Source organism: Hyperolius riggenbachi, chromosome 3 (genome assembly GCF_040937935.1).
Source record: "Hyperolius riggenbachi isolate aHypRig1 chromosome 3, aHypRig1.pri, whole genome shotgun sequence".
NCBI lineage: Eukaryota > Metazoa > Chordata > Amphibia > Anura > Hyperoliidae > Hyperolius > Hyperolius riggenbachi.
Window position 1 is genome coordinate 97,304,518 of NC_090648.1, and position 15,444 is coordinate 97,319,961.

The 15,444-nt window shown below is 43.3% G+C and overlaps 1 protein-coding gene across 1 annotated transcript in view; it reads left to right on the forward strand.

The window, feature by feature from the left end:
- Positions 1-15,444, forward strand: part of KAT6A (lysine acetyltransferase 6A) — a 95,035-nt gene that overhangs the window by 50,170 nt on the left and 29,421 nt on the right. Inside the window, exons 8-9 of the mRNA XM_068274644.1 lie at positions 1,930-2,036; positions 10,250-10,365. Of these exons, the coding sequence (XP_068130745.1) occupies positions 1,930-2,036; positions 10,250-10,365 (223 nt within the window). The remainder of the gene's footprint in view (positions 1-1,929; positions 2,037-10,249; positions 10,366-15,444) is intronic.

Here is a 15,444-nt window from a genome sequence, read left to right on the forward strand (position 1 = left end):
AAGATTAGCAACAAAGAAAATATTCTCATACTTTTATTTTCAGGTATATAGTGTTTTTTCTAACATTGCATCATTCTAGAATATGTGCAGATTACACAACACTCAGCATTCAAAATGAGTCTTTCAGAGCAGTCTGTGAAGTAATGACCTCTCCTCTAGCAGAGGAAAAGTAAATAGTCCAGGAACAGTTGAGATAATAAAAGTCAGATAACAGCCCTCTCCACGACTAACTAAAGGTGCCCATACACTCGTCAGATTGGCAGCAGATAGATAAGAAATGCATCTGATAATCTAGCTGATGCGTTTTTAGAACATTTTTTACCAGGATAGAATTCCAATAGATTTCAGTTTGAAATCTATTGAAATTCGATCTGATGGCATTTTTTTGCCATCAGATTTCCATTAAGGCCAATGCAAACTGATAAGCAATCTCATCAGATCGACCTAAATTTTCCATCCTGCCTGGTCGACGGAAATCGATCGAAATCGGCCATCGATCGGTCGATTGACCAACCGATTTGCAAACGATCAATCGGGATCGATCGGTCGGCCAGAAAATCGGCTGAGTGTATGGGCCCCTTTAGTCAGAGAGCTTAATGGCTTGTTTGCATAGAGATAACAACTGGAGTTTCTCAACTCTTCCTGTACTGGAAACAATTACACTGATGTATCTGATCTTAAAGTGACTCTGTAACAAAAATTACAACGTTTTTTCTACCATCCTACAAGTTATTAAACCTATTCTAATGTGATCTGGCTTGCTGCAGCTCTTTCTACTATAACCATCTCTGTAATAAAACCAATGTATCTTTCCCCTGTCAGACTTGTCGGCCTGTGTCTGGAAGGCTGCCAAGTTCTTCAGTGTTGAACTGTTCCTCTATGCACACTCCAGTGTGTGTTTTATTTACATAAGCCAGCAGCTTCTCTGCTATCTTATCAGTGATAGAAGAGAGCTGGATAAAAATCCTCCTCTGGAGGCTGTGAAAGGAGCTGGTCTGTCACATACTAAGGAATTAACGACATAGGCAGAGCTGTCTGCAGGAAGCTTGTAATGTTCAGTGCATGAGAGAAGCTGGGGACAGAAGGTAAACACACACAAGTGATCTCTTGAGATTCAGAAGTAAGGCTGTATACAGCCTGCTTGTGTATGGATGTATTTTCTATGTGTGGACATGCTGTACATCAACCTACTTCCTGTTTTGGTGGCCATTTTGTTTGTTTATAAACAAACTTTTTAAAACAGTTTTTGACTACTTTTAATGCGGCAGGGAGCGGTGAAATTGTGACAAGGGTAATAGGAGATGTCCCCTAATGCACTGGTATGTTTACTTTTGTGCGATTTTAACAATACAGATTCTCTTTAATGTTTTATTTCTTAGCTGTGCTACACATACAAATCATAATTTCATCATTTTTTTTTCGCTTCAGTGTCTCTTTAAGTGGTTAAGGAATAGGTGAGTATAATGTTTCTATCTGGGAGTAAGGGTTACACATAATTCCCAGAGTTCCAGCTTAACTTTATGGATCTAATCATGTAAGGTATTTAAATAAATAAACCTAAAGGGAATTTGTTACCATATGTAAGTAACAGGTTCAGACAGAAAGGGACAGGCAGGCATTTGAGATTGGAAGATAGATGGGTAGACAAAGAATGTGGGTGAAGTGAGAGTATCTTTAGATCAGGTTGAGAGGCATAGAATGTGTGTGGAGAAAGCCGGCTATAATGCCACATGATTACATTAGACGTTTGTTTCCTCAAACAAGATTAAAAAAAGTAAGGACCTTGTGATCAACATCGATTGGTTGAGACTGTTTTTGTGTAAATTGAACATTTTACTGCCTACATGACATTACAAATAGCGTGGACAAGGGTCATTGCTCTGAAATGTAGATGGCAAAGTTAATGAATTCATTTCTTTTTCCCTTCAGACAATCGGGATGGATGGGATTGCAAAGCTGATGCAGATGATCGGCTTGGGTTCCTTTCCGATAAGGAAATTGAACTTTTTGAAGACATTCAGCAGCAGGCACTGCAGGTCAGAATCCAAATGACATGCAATTGAATTCCTCCTATCTGTAAAATGAAAACCTTATTCACTGCTTTTTTGTTTGTTTGGAATAATTTATAATGCGACTGAGTAGAGTGTGACAGGGTTAAATGCTTTTTTTATGCTCAGTAGTGACTGGGAGATCTGTTGAATTGTAGTAGAGAGAGATGGTGGGCAGGGTCAGCTCTCTGCACATGGGGAAAGCTGGTCTCCTGCCCCCACCCCCAACGAATGCATGTGAGTGATGATTGCATAGGGGGAGGAGTTTGGACACCTGTTTGTGCAGTAAAATATTACTGCCGTCTCAGCTGGAAAAAGAGCTACAAGATCCAGCCAAGCAGACACTGTATATGTTGGCTAAAAATATAGATGTGCATTCAACACAGCTTTGTGCTTTGCTAATTAATGCTGATCTAGTATTGTATGCATTAAAATGGAAAGTTGGAACTACCACTTTAAATGGAAAAATTGATAAAGCTCTCTCCCTCTAAGATGCAAAAGACTTCTAGGTCTGTATAATTATGGGGTAGGAGTATACGGCAATGTCTATAAAATTGCAGCCCGTGCTATATAATGAAAGGATTATTGGATTATGACTAGCATCTAGTAGTCCATTGCACGTCTCTGTCTGCATCTCCCAGGGGGATGATGGGGATTGTAGTCAAGCAATGGCAGTTGTTGCTGGTTGTTCCCAGCCGAGTAACACCTCACTGAAATTTTCCATCCGAAGGATGATCTGAGCGTTTACAAGGCACTTCCTTCAGGACCGGCCCGTCTCTGTGAATTGAGAATGATGGATGACCATTATTATATCCCACACAAAATGTCGCAGCTTAGTTAATCATGTTAAGACAACTGGACTTTTGCTTTGTAATGTAAAACTGTGTCCCCAAACAACTTATTTAAATGCATTAGAAAGAGTGATGGATAATAGAACTATGGTGATATGCATTGGTCCAGAAAGTGGTGGCTGTGCATTATAGAGTGAGAAACTTTGCTGTGGCTGTGGTAAGCGAGGCTGTTCTTTCTCGTCTCCTCCTAAGTTAGGCCGGGGTCACACTTGGGGGGAGGGGATCGCATGAAGATTCCCCGCATGCAGAATCGCATTAGATGCGACAGCACATGTTAATCAATTGTCCTGTTCGCATCTAAAGAGTACCAGAGCTTCAGAAACTAATTGGTAAAGAGGAACTGTAACAGGATTGAACTACATCCCAATCATTAGTGGATACCCCCTTTCCCAGGAGAACTCTTTACCTTTTCTCATATAGATTGGGGGTAGGGGGGGGGGGTGTCACCTGAGGTGTCCTTTACTTCCCTCCCCTTCCCTTTTTAATCCTCCGGAGGGCACAGAGGACAAGCTCTCCTTAGGTAACCATTTGATTTTGTACCCACTGATCCGTTGCAGAGTGACAAATGTGAGCAGCTCCTATTTATAAAATAGGAGCTATTCACTATCCGTTAAGCAATGAGCGGAGAACGGACAACAAAATGTCCATTCTCCCCTCAAGTGGGAACAGGGTCTGACTGTCCTTTAACCTTTTCACCTCAAAGGGGTTTTCCTCTTAAACCAGAGCAATTTTCACCCATCAGCGCTCCTTCCATTCATTCACTTATAACTTTATTACTACTTATCACAACAAAACAATCCATATCTTGTTTTTTTTTTATTTTTGCCACTGATTAGGCTTTCTTTGGGGGGGGTACTTTTTGCTAAGAATTATTTTATTCTAACTCCGTTTTTAAAGAGTAACTGTCAGGCTGCAGAAGTTAATTTAAACCTCTATTCTCCTGTGTTAAACAGTTTAGACGGAAGCCAAAAAGGCAATAGTGAAGATAAAAATCTCTTTCATTTGATGTGTGCTTATCAGCAAAGCTGTTAGACCCAAGCTCTTACAAGGACGCAAGCCGCATACCATACTGCAAAGCATTCTGGGGCCCTCCCCTCGGCTGCTAATGAGAAGTTACAGGGTCAAGTAACAATAGCATGTAACTCAGTCCAGGGCACGGCACTGATAAATCTCAGAGTACACTGCAGGAGTCCGCTATTGTTCCTAGCCACATGGCTAATTAATATTCACTGCAAACTAGTGTTATTCAGTACAAGCTTTTCTGTGATCAGGAAGCAGGGAGGACATGACGACACATTTGGCTTCATAGGAGACAGACAAACATGGAGCCTGCCATGAGCTGTCAGGAGCATCATTCTCTGCATATACTATATAAAAATTCTGTGAAATCCAAACGTGGACAGTGAAATGCATATGTAATGTAAGTACAGCCTATATTTAGCTACTGATATATGTGTTTATTTTCTCTGAGACCTTATACCTAACAGCTCCTCTTTAATGGGAATAATAAGAAAAAAACTTGGAAAAAAATCATTATTTCTCAGTTTTCAGCCATTATAGTTTCAAAATACAACATGCTACCGTAATTAAAACCCACACATTTTATTTGCCCATTTGTACCGGTTATTGCAACGTTTAAAATTTTTCCCTAGTACAATGTATGGCGCCAACATTTTATTTGGAAATAAAGGTGCATTTTTTAAGTTTTGCGTCTATCCCGAATTACAAGCCCATCATTTATAAAGTAATTGTTGCATACAGTTTTTGTATACACATTTAAAAAGTTCAGTCCCTAAGGTAACTATTTGTATATATTTTTTTTTTTAATTAAAAAAAAGGTAACTTTAGGGGAGTGGGAGGTCAGGGGTTAATTAAAAAAAGGTAACTAGGGATGATAAACTGAAAAAAAAGGGGTGGGGGGAAATGTAATATTACAATTTGGCCACAAGATGTCCTCAGTGGTGACTTCAGCTCCATACTGTTAGTACGGAAACGGAAGCACTACATGTACGGGATTCATGAATGGCAGAGCCGTCTGAACAGACAGCTGCAGCCATTCACAGGGGAACTTAGATCAATGAATGGGATTTGTTTGCCCATTCGTTGATCTAGCGGCGGGCAATCGGCGGTAATGAGACGCGGTACCGATCGGGGGGACGCAGCAGGAGGGAAGTCGTACCTACGTCCCTGCACAGAGTTGTGGCACTTTTCAGGGGCGTAGTTACTCATCCCGGGGGAGGGGAAATGGTTAAGCCGCGCCCCACCATGCAACACAGGTGGCTCTGCACATCATATGTTGCAGCACTGAGTCTTGTTCAGGGTCTGAGCTGCAGAAGTAAATGCATGCAACAACGCGTTCCGAGCAAAGCGTGCCCAGCAATGTGCATAGTCAGAATGAGCCGTGTTTATAGCTGCAATTATTCTTTTAAACACTATAATCTCCCTGTGGAAAGAAGAGTGCCCAACGTAGACAATAAACCTAGATTAACGAGCACAGTGAGCTGGCAGAGAGATTGGGCCATGCCATATTCTGCTAATTACTTTTATTACAAACTAAATGCACACCTTGTCAATAGAAGCAGAGCATATTATTTAATAATGCATCATTGGAGAATGGTTCAGTGTCAAACAATTGCTGTGTAAAGCAGACGTCAACTTAAGCCTCAGTACTGTGCTTTGAAACCACCAGCACGTTAAAGGAGAACACCAGGTTGACTTAATAACTGTATCCACCAAGTGAGCTCGGTGCTGAAAGCTATTGGTGTAAAGGGAGCAATTATACAGTTATCAGTTACTCAAGTGGACAAAGACTCATGGCAAAGCATGTGATAAGTTTCTTCAGCTGGTAGCTTTTATGGGCACTGATTTGCTGTGAACGCTTCCTGCACATGACCATGACTAGCAAATCAGAGCATTACAACTCTATCACACGATCAGTGTGTTTCCATTATCTTTTTATCAGTTTTACACAATAACAGTAGTTGTTGGAGCTGAATGCAGAAGCTTAAAGAGACTCTGTAACATTAAAAAGATCCCCTGGGGGGTACTCACCTCGGGTGGGGGAAGCCTCCGGATCCTAATGAGGCTTCCCACGCCGTCCTCTGTCCCACGGGGGTCTCTCCGCAGCCCTCCGAACAGCCGGCGACTGTGCCGACTGTTAGTTTAATATTTACCTTTGCTGGCTCCAGCGGGGGGCGCTGTGGAGGCTTTCCGTTCCGAACTACACGGAAATACCCGATCTCAGTCGGGTCCGCTCTACTGCGCAGGCGCCGGAAACTTGCGCCTGCGCAGTAGAGCAGACCCGACGGCGATCGGGTATTTCCGTGTAGTTCGGAGCCGACAGCCGTCAGAGCGCCTGCGCTGGAGCCAGGAAGGTAAATAATGACGTCACCGCTGCCCGGACTCCACGGAGGGCTGCAGCGAGACCCCTGACGGATGGAGGACGGCGTGGGAAGCCTCATTAGGATCCGGAGGCTTCCCCCACCCGAGGTGAGTACCCCCCAGGGGATCTTTTTATGTTACAGATCCTCTTTAAAGTGGACTTGAACTCTTGCACAGAAGGAAAACCTAGATAAATGCACCCTGTAGGTATTTAAAGAGTTTAGCCGGTCTCATCTGTGCCTTATCACAACTGTAATTTGATCTCTCAGCTGGCTGCTTGGGCAGAGCAGCTAATTTGTAAACACAAGGTGTAAAACCTATGGTTGCTTCCATGAAAGCAGGAAGTAGACACACTGCAGATTTATTGCAGGATTTGTATCAGCTGTAACAAATGTTTTTCTTTAAAGGTTATTATGCTGTTGCTTATCTTTTAGAGCAGAGAGGAAGTTCTGAGTTAAGATCAGATTTTAAAATTACCCTGTAGTGAGAGGGACATGGAGGCTACTTATATGTATTACCTTTTTAAACTATTGTCAATTTCCTGGCTCTCCTGCTCAACTCTTTGGCTTCAGTAGTATCTGAATCACACACCTGACACAAGCATGCGGTTAGCCTGTTCCAAATGTAGTCAGAGCTTCTGATGTGGAAACTTGTTCCAAGAGAGTGTATGAAAGTATTGGAGAGGCTGAGTAGAACATCTCCTTTTCACTGTAGAGTCACTGCAAAATGCCCTATGGGTGGAAATATTAATAGGGAATGAAGGGGCCAACCTGCCTAATCCTAGATGCAAGGATAGAATGAAAGTGTAACTATACTCAGTACTTCCTCTCGCCTCTAAAAAGACAGCATGATAACCTTTATGGAAAAATGTCTTCAGTGCAATTTATTGAAATCCTTTAAAAATAAATAAATAAATAAAAATGTATTTGGTTTCACTTTTGTAGAAGGCACTGAAAGGGTTAAAGCTAACCGGGGAATTTAAAGGAAAATCAGATACTTGCCTTATGAGTCGGAAGCCACTGGATCCTTAAAGGGAAGGTTCAGGGAGTAGCAAAAAAAAAATAAAAATCCACTTACCTGGGGCTTTCTCCAGCCCGTGGCAGGCAGGACGTGCCCTCAGCGCCGCTCTGCAGGCTCCCGGTGGTCTCCGGTGGCGCGCCCGACCTGGCAAGGCCGGCTGCCAGGTCGGGCTTCTTCTGCGCTCCAATCTGCGTCTCACTGGTGCGCGCTGACGTCATCGGACGTCTTCCGGGCTGTACTGTGCAGGCTCAGCCCGCACCAGTGAGACGCAGATTGGAGCGCAGAAGCCTAACATGGCAACCGGCCTGGCCAGGTCGGGCGCGCCACCGGAGAACATCAGGAGCCTGCGGAGCGGCGCCGAGGGAACGTCCTGCCTGCCACGGGCTGGAGGAAGCCCCAGGTAAGTGGATTTTTATTTTTTATTTTTTTGCTGCTCCCTGAACCTTCCCTTTAAGAGACTTTCCCCGTATCTCTCCGTCACGCCTTTCCAACGCTGGCAGCCCCCAGATTAGGTAAACAATTGCCTACGCTGCCGCAGTGCCGACTTTCCCCTCGGGCTCCAGCAGAAATAGCTGAGCCCGATCAGGTCCGCTCTACTGCGCAGGCACGAGGCGCCTGTGGAGTGGATCGGGCTTGGCGATTTCCACCTAGCCCATCAGAACGCTACTATTGCACTTGTGTGCACTGCTGGTAAGCGATTGAAGGTGGATCTTCAGGTTTCCCAGTGCTGGATCCCCTCTGGTGAGGATGACGGGGGAAGCGTCTTTAGGATCCAGAAGTACCCACCCCCTAGGGGCATTTTTTTCCCTTCAGGTACACTTTAAGCCATTTTTAAGCTATATCCTGCAGTCTATTCACAGTTGCTGCTAAGAACGAATTGCACATTAATCTGCCTAAACAAACACAGAGAACTGATTTTCTTCAACTAAATGTAGAATAGAAGGTTTTCATTGTGTGCTGTGCAAGAGTTTGGGTTTGCTTTCAGTACTGACTCCATTGGGAGCATAGAGGGCGTACAAGAGGTATCGGCGCAGGAGATTTGGTCGCAGGATACAGCCGGTATATGGCTGATCCTGCTGCTGCACAAGTTCCCGGCTGTGTTACATACTATTTCTCCCTCCAGGCCGCCATGGATGGTGGGGAATGCAATAATTTGGCTTCAAATTGTTTTATAAGTAACTTCAGCTCGTCTTCTGAAGGCACCGAAGTTACTCCCTGTGCGCTGCTATAGCCGTAATTCCTATTACGGCCTATGGTGGCGCCGGCTGCGCCCAAGTCTCCAGCGCTGGATTAACCGTGTTTGGCATAGAGGGCCCTGTCACCCTAAAAAGTGTTCTGCGGTTTGCTTTCGTTTTTAAAAACGCTTCCACTTGACTTACATTTTTTTGCCACGGTCGTTAGTTTTCAAAAAAAAAACAACAACCCTTGATTGTGGCAATTTTTGCAACGATAATAATGTAAATCAATGGAAGCATTTAAAAAAAAAAAAAAAAAAAAAAAAAAAAAAATGACCCACAAAATGCTTTTTAGTGTGACAGAGCCCTTACAAAGAAACTCAGATTTTAGGAGCCAGCTGTCATTTTTTTTTTTTCCCCGTGTGTGTGTAAACTTGGCTACCTTAGACTTGTTCAACTGCAAACTAGCCAACTCTGAGCAGGAGTGGACATTTTAGTAAAGAATAGTAACAGCACAGATTGTTGTTCCTGGTAGTAGTTACATTGTTAAAGGACCACCATTTTAACTTTTAAAATACATGTTAACACATACATACAAATTAAAAGTATGTTTCTTCCAGAGTAAAATGAGCTATAAATTACTTTTCTCCTAGGTTGCTGTCACTTACAGTAGGTAGTACAAATCTTGACAGTACTGACACTTTTTGGACTATTCCATCTCCTAATGGGCGATTCTCTGGTGTTTCAATGTTTTCAAAAGCACTTGGAGAACAGCAATTGCTAAGTCCAACTGCCAAAATAGTGTGCAAACAGGTAGTGGGCCAGCATGCATTTTTCTATACATTATTTCCACGAAGTGCTTCTGTAAAGAATAAATGAAATGCTGAGAATCCCCCATGAATCCCCCATGAAAAGATAGACTAGTCAAGAACCTGTCAGTTCCATCCGATTTTTACTAACTAATGTGACAGCAACATAGGAGCAAAGTAATTTATAGCTCATTTTACTTTGGAAGAAACCTACTTTGTATGGGTTTACATGTATTTTAAAATTTTCCCAAAAGTGGTCCTTAAAGGCAGTTTATAGGTGGTCCTTCAGATAATGTCTACAAAAGCAGTTTCTCTTTAAAGCCATTAAGAGTAGAATTCTTTGTGTATTAATAGGCTGCTCTTTCACAGTGCAGTTGACTTCCTGGTCAGTTTCTCTCTGGTATCCACTTGGTTAACTGAAGAGTTCTTGTGGCTGTTCACAGCTGTGACTAAACCCACAGGAGAGTTAAGTCCCGCTGTCACCTAGGCAAGGGGTGGAGGGAGGAGGGATCAGGAAGGAGAGAGCCCTGGGGAAGGAACTGACAAACAAGAACCAGGATCGGAGGATTAAAAAGGGGGAGGGAAGTGAAGAACACCTCAGGTGATCTCGACCCCCATTTACATCACAGCAAGCCATGTGCAAGCAGCTGTATTGGAGCCCTGGGACCACTCTGACCCTAGGCATTCAGCTGGAGGAAGGTGTGGTGACAGAAGCGAAGGACAAGCCTTGTATAGCTCAGGTTAGTTTGCACTTTCCGCAGTAGCTGTTGCTGGTCACCCGTTGTTCTCAGCTCCTGTTTCGTAATATGAAGCTGCTAATTCCTCTCTTGCTATGTCGATTACATAAGCAGGCGTGACTGCTTTCTCTGAAATGTCAAGCACAGGACTTATTTATCACAGATCACTGTATTATTTATGGTAACCCGTTCCTGAGTGTCTGTTTTTTTTATCTTTTTACATTGCAGAAAGTGGGAGTCAATGGTCCTCCTGACCCACAGGTCCGCTGCCCATCAGTCATAGAATTTGGGAAATACGAAATTCAGACGTGGTACTCCTCGCCATACCCGCAGGAGTACACAAGGTGAGGATCCTGAGCGTGTGATTGCCGTGTGACGGCTGTATACATGTGTTGGCAGGCTGCACATCTGACCCACACTCTTGTCCCCATTGTCCTCTGTGGTTTGAATATTTCATGCTCACATCTGTGGGATTCACAGCTCGCACAGGGCTCAGTAAGCGGATAGTAATGAAGCTGCAGAGCGGACTTACACAAGTAGCACCAAAGCGGTCCGACAATCATCTAGTGTTCCCAAAAAACTAAGTTATCTAGAGGCAGACTGTAGGGGAGCAGGAAATTTGGGCTCCTAGCAGCTAATGGGCGACTTGAGTGCTGCCATAGGCACCAATGCAAATATTGGCTATTGGGTGCTGAAAGCTGAAATTTGGGTGCATGATAATTAGTGTGACAATTTTGTTTTTTTTTTTGCATTTTTAAAAATTGTTTTGAGTTAGGTTATTGTTTTTAAATTTTATCTTTTGTATTTGCAAATTATTCTTACTTGAAAATGTGTTTTGAAATTTATCGTTTTAAAAATTATGAGGCTAGGAAGGGGTGTTTTAAGGTTGAGTACCAGGAAGGAGGGCTTCAGGGTTAGAGGAACTGTCGCGAAAATCTTAAAATTTAAAACGCATACAAATAAGAAGTTCAATTCTTCCAGAGTAGAATGAGCCATACAATACTTTTCTCCTATGTTGCTGTCACTAGGTAGTAGAAATCTGACATACCTGACAAGTTTTGGACTAGCCCATCTTCTCAGGGGAGTCTCAGCATGGCCTTTATTCTTTAAGGACATTCCCTGAAAAAAAATTAATACAAAGATGCTGGCCAGCCTCCCTGCTCGCTGCACACTATTTTGGCAGTTGGACGGAGCAACTGCCATTCACAAAGTGTTTTTAAAAATAAAGAAAACCCTGAGAACCCCCCTATGAGAAGATGGGTTAGTCCAAAATTTGTCGGTAATGTCAGATTTCTACTACTTACTGTAAGTGACAGCAACATAGGAGAAAAGTAATTTATGGCTCATTTTACTCTGGGAGAAATGTACGTCTTTGTATGTGTTTTAAATGTTAAGATTTTCAAACAGTTTCTCTTTAACCACTTGAGGAACACAGTCTTTCTACCCCTTAAGGACCAGGCACTTTTTTTCCATTCAGACCACTGCAGCTTTCACGGTTTATTGCTCGCTCATACAACCTACCACCTAAATGAATTTTGGCTCCTTTTCTTGTCACTAATAAAGCTTTCTTTTGGTGCTATTTGATTGCTCCTGCGATTTTTACTTTTTATTATATTCATCAAAAAAGACATGAATTTTGGCAAAAAAATGATTTTTTTAACTTTCTGTGCTGACATTTTTCAAATAAAGTAAAATTTCTGTATACATGCAGCGCGAAAATGTGGACAAACATGTTTTTGATTAAAAAAAAAAACCATTCAGTGTATATTTATTGGTTTGGGTAAAAGTTATAGCGTTTACAAACTATGGTGCAAAAAGTGAATTTTCCCATTTTCAAGCATCTATGACTTTTCTGACCCCCTGTCATGTTTCATGAGGGGCTAGAATTCCAGGATAGTATAAATACCCCCCAAATGACCCCATTTTGGAAAGAAGACATCCCAAAGTATTCACTGAGAGACATAGTGAGTTCATAGAAGATATTATTTTTTGTCACAAGTAAGCGGAAAATGACACTTTGTGACAAAAAAAAAAAGTTTCCATTTCTGCTAACTTGCGACAAAAAAAATGAAATCTGCCACGGACTCACCATGCCCCTCTCTGAATACCTTGAAGTGTCTACTTTCCAAAATGGGGTCATTTGTGGGGTGTGTTTACTGTCCTGACATTTTGGGGGGTGCTAAATTGTAAGCACCCCTGTAAAGCCTAAAGGTGCTCATTGGACTTTGGACCCCTTAGCGCAGTTAGGCTGCAAAAAAGTGCCACACATGTGGTATTGCCATACTCAGTAGAAGTACTATGTGTTTTGGGGTGTATTTTTACACATACCCATGCTGGGTGTGAGAAATATCTCTGTAAATGACAATGTTTTCATTTTTTTTACACACAATTGTCCATTTACAGAGTTATTCCTCCCACCCAGCATGGGTATGTGTAAAAATACACCACAAAACACATTATACTACTTCTCCTGAGTACGGCGATACCACATGTGTGGCACTTTTTTGCAAAAAAATAAAAACTTCTATGAACTCACCATACTCCTAACGGAATACCTTTGGGTGTCTTCTTTCTAAAATGGGGTCATTTGTGGGGTTCCTATACTGCCCTGGCATTTTAGGGGCCCTAAACCATGAGGAGTAGTCTGGAAATCAAATTCCGCAAAATGACCTGTGAAATCCTAAAGGTACTCATTGGACTTTGGGCCCTTTAGCGCAGTTAGGGTGCAAAAAAGTGCCACACATGTGGTATCGCCGTACTCTGGAGAAGTAGTACAATGTGTTTTGGGGTGTATTTTTACACATACCCATGCTGGGCGGGAGAAATAACTCTGTAAATGGACAATTGTGTGTAAAAAAAAATCAAAAGATTGTCATTTACAGAGGTATTTCTCCCACCCAGCATGGGTATGTGTAAAAATACACCCCAAAACACATTATACTACTTCTCCCGAGTACGGCAATACCACATGTGTGGCACTTTTTTGCACCCTAACTGCGCTAAAGGGCCCAAAGTCCAATGAGTACCTTTAGGATTTTACAGGTCATTTTTGTTTCAAGACTACTCCTTACGGTTTAGGGCCCCTAAAATGCCAGGGCAGTATAGGAACCCCACTAATGACCCCATTTTACAAAGTACACCCCAAGGTATTCCGTTAGGAGTATGGTGAGTTCATAGAAGATTTTATTTTTTGCCACAAGTTAGCGGAAATTGATTTGAATTGTTTTTCTTCACAAAGTGTCATATTCCGCTAACTTGTGACAAAAAAAAAATCTTCTATGAACTTACCATACTCCTAACGGAATACCTTTGGGTGTCTCCTTTCTAGAATGGGGTCATTTGTGGGGTTCCTATACTGCCCTGGCATTTTAGGGGCCCTAAACCGTGAGGAGTAGTCTTGAAACCAAATGTCGCAAAATGACCTGTGAAATCCTAAAGGTACTCATTGGACTTTGGGCCCCTTAGCGCACTTAGGGTGTAAAAAAGTGCCACACGTGGTACCGCCGTACTCAGGAGAAGTAGTATAATGTGTTTTGTGGTGTATTTTTACACATACCCATGCTGGGTGGTAGAAATATCTCTGTACATGACAATTGTTTGATTTTTTTTTTACACACAATTGTCCATTTACAGAGAGATTTCTCCCACCCAGCATGGGTATGTGTAAAAATACACCCCAAAACACATTATACTACTTCTCCTGAGTACGGCGATACCACATGTGTGACACTTTTTTTTGCAGTCTAGGTGCGCTAAGGGGCCCAACGTCCTATTCACAGGTCATTTTGAGGCATTTGTTTTCTAGACTACTCCTCACGGTTTAGGGCCCCTAAAATGCCAGGGCAGTATAGGAACCCCACAAGTGACCCCATTTTAGAAAGAAGACACCCCAAGGTATTCCGTTAGGTGTATGGCGAGGTCATAGAAGATTTTATTTTTAGTCACAAGTTAGTGAAAAATGACACTTTGTGAAAAAAACCCAATAAAAATCAATTTCCGCTAACTTTTGACAAAAAAAAAAATCTTCTATGAACTCGTCATACACCTAACAGAATACCTTGGGGTGTCTTTTTTCTAAAATGGGGTCACTTGTGGGGTTCCTATACCGCCCTGGCATTTTACGGGCCCAAAACCGTGAGTAGTCTGGAAACCAAATGTCTCAAAATGACTGTTCAGGGGTATAAGCATCTGCAAATTTTGATGACAGGTGGTCTATGAGGGGCCGAATTTTGTGGAACCGGTCATAAGCAGGGTGGCCTTTTAGATGACCGGTTGTATTGGGCCTGATCTGATGGATAGGAGTGCTAGGGGGGTGACAGGAGGTGATTGATGGGTGTCTCAGGGGGTGATTAGAGGGGAAAATAGATGCACTCAATGCACTGGGGAGGTGATCGGAAGGGGGTCTGAGGGGGATCTGAGGGTTTGGCCGAGTGATCAGGAGCCCACACGGGGCAAATTAGGGCCTGATCTGATGGATAGGAGTGCTAGGGGGGTGACAGGAGGTGATTGATGGGTGTCTCAAGGTGTGATTAGTGGGGGGAATAGATGCAAGTAATGCAATGGCGAGGTGATCAGGGCTGGGGTCTGAGGGTGTGGGCGGGTGATTGGGTGCCCTAGGGGCAGATGGGGGTCTAATCTGATGGGTAGCAGTGACAGGGGGTGATTGATGGGTAATTAGTGGGTGTTTAGAGGAGAGAACAGATGCAATGCACTTGGGAGGTGATCTGACTGCGGGTCTGCAGGCGATCGGATGGTGTGGGTGGGTGATCAGATTGCCCGCAAGGGGCAGGTTAGGGACTGATTGATGGGTGGCAGTGACAGGGGGTGATTGATGGGTGGCAGTGACAGGGGCTGATTGATGGGTGGCAGTGACAGGGGGTGATTGATGGGTGATAGGTGATTGGCAGGTGATCAGTGGGTTATTACAGGGAAGAACAGATGTAATTAATGCACTGGTGAATTGATAAGGGGGGGTCAGAGGGCAATCTGAGCGTGTTGGCGGGTGATTGGGTGCCCGCAAGGGGCAGATTAGGGTCTGATCTGATAGGAAAAAGTGACAGGTGGTGATAGGGGGTGATTGATGGGTAATTAGTGGGTGTTTAGAGGAGAGAATAGATGTAAACAATGGATTTGGGAGGTGATCTGATGTCGGATCTGCGGGCGATCTATTGGTGTGGGTGGGTGATCAGATTGCCCGCAAGGGGCAGGTTAGGGACTGATTGATGGGTGGCAGTGACAGGGGGTGATTAATGGGTGATAGGTGATTGGCAGGTGATTGACAGGTGATCAGTGGGTTATTACAGGGAAGAACAGATGTAATTAATGCACTGGCGAATTGATAAGGGGGGGTCAGAGGGCAATCTGAGCGTGTGGGCGGGTGATTGGGTGCCCGCAAGGGGCAGATTAGGGTCTGATCTGATAGG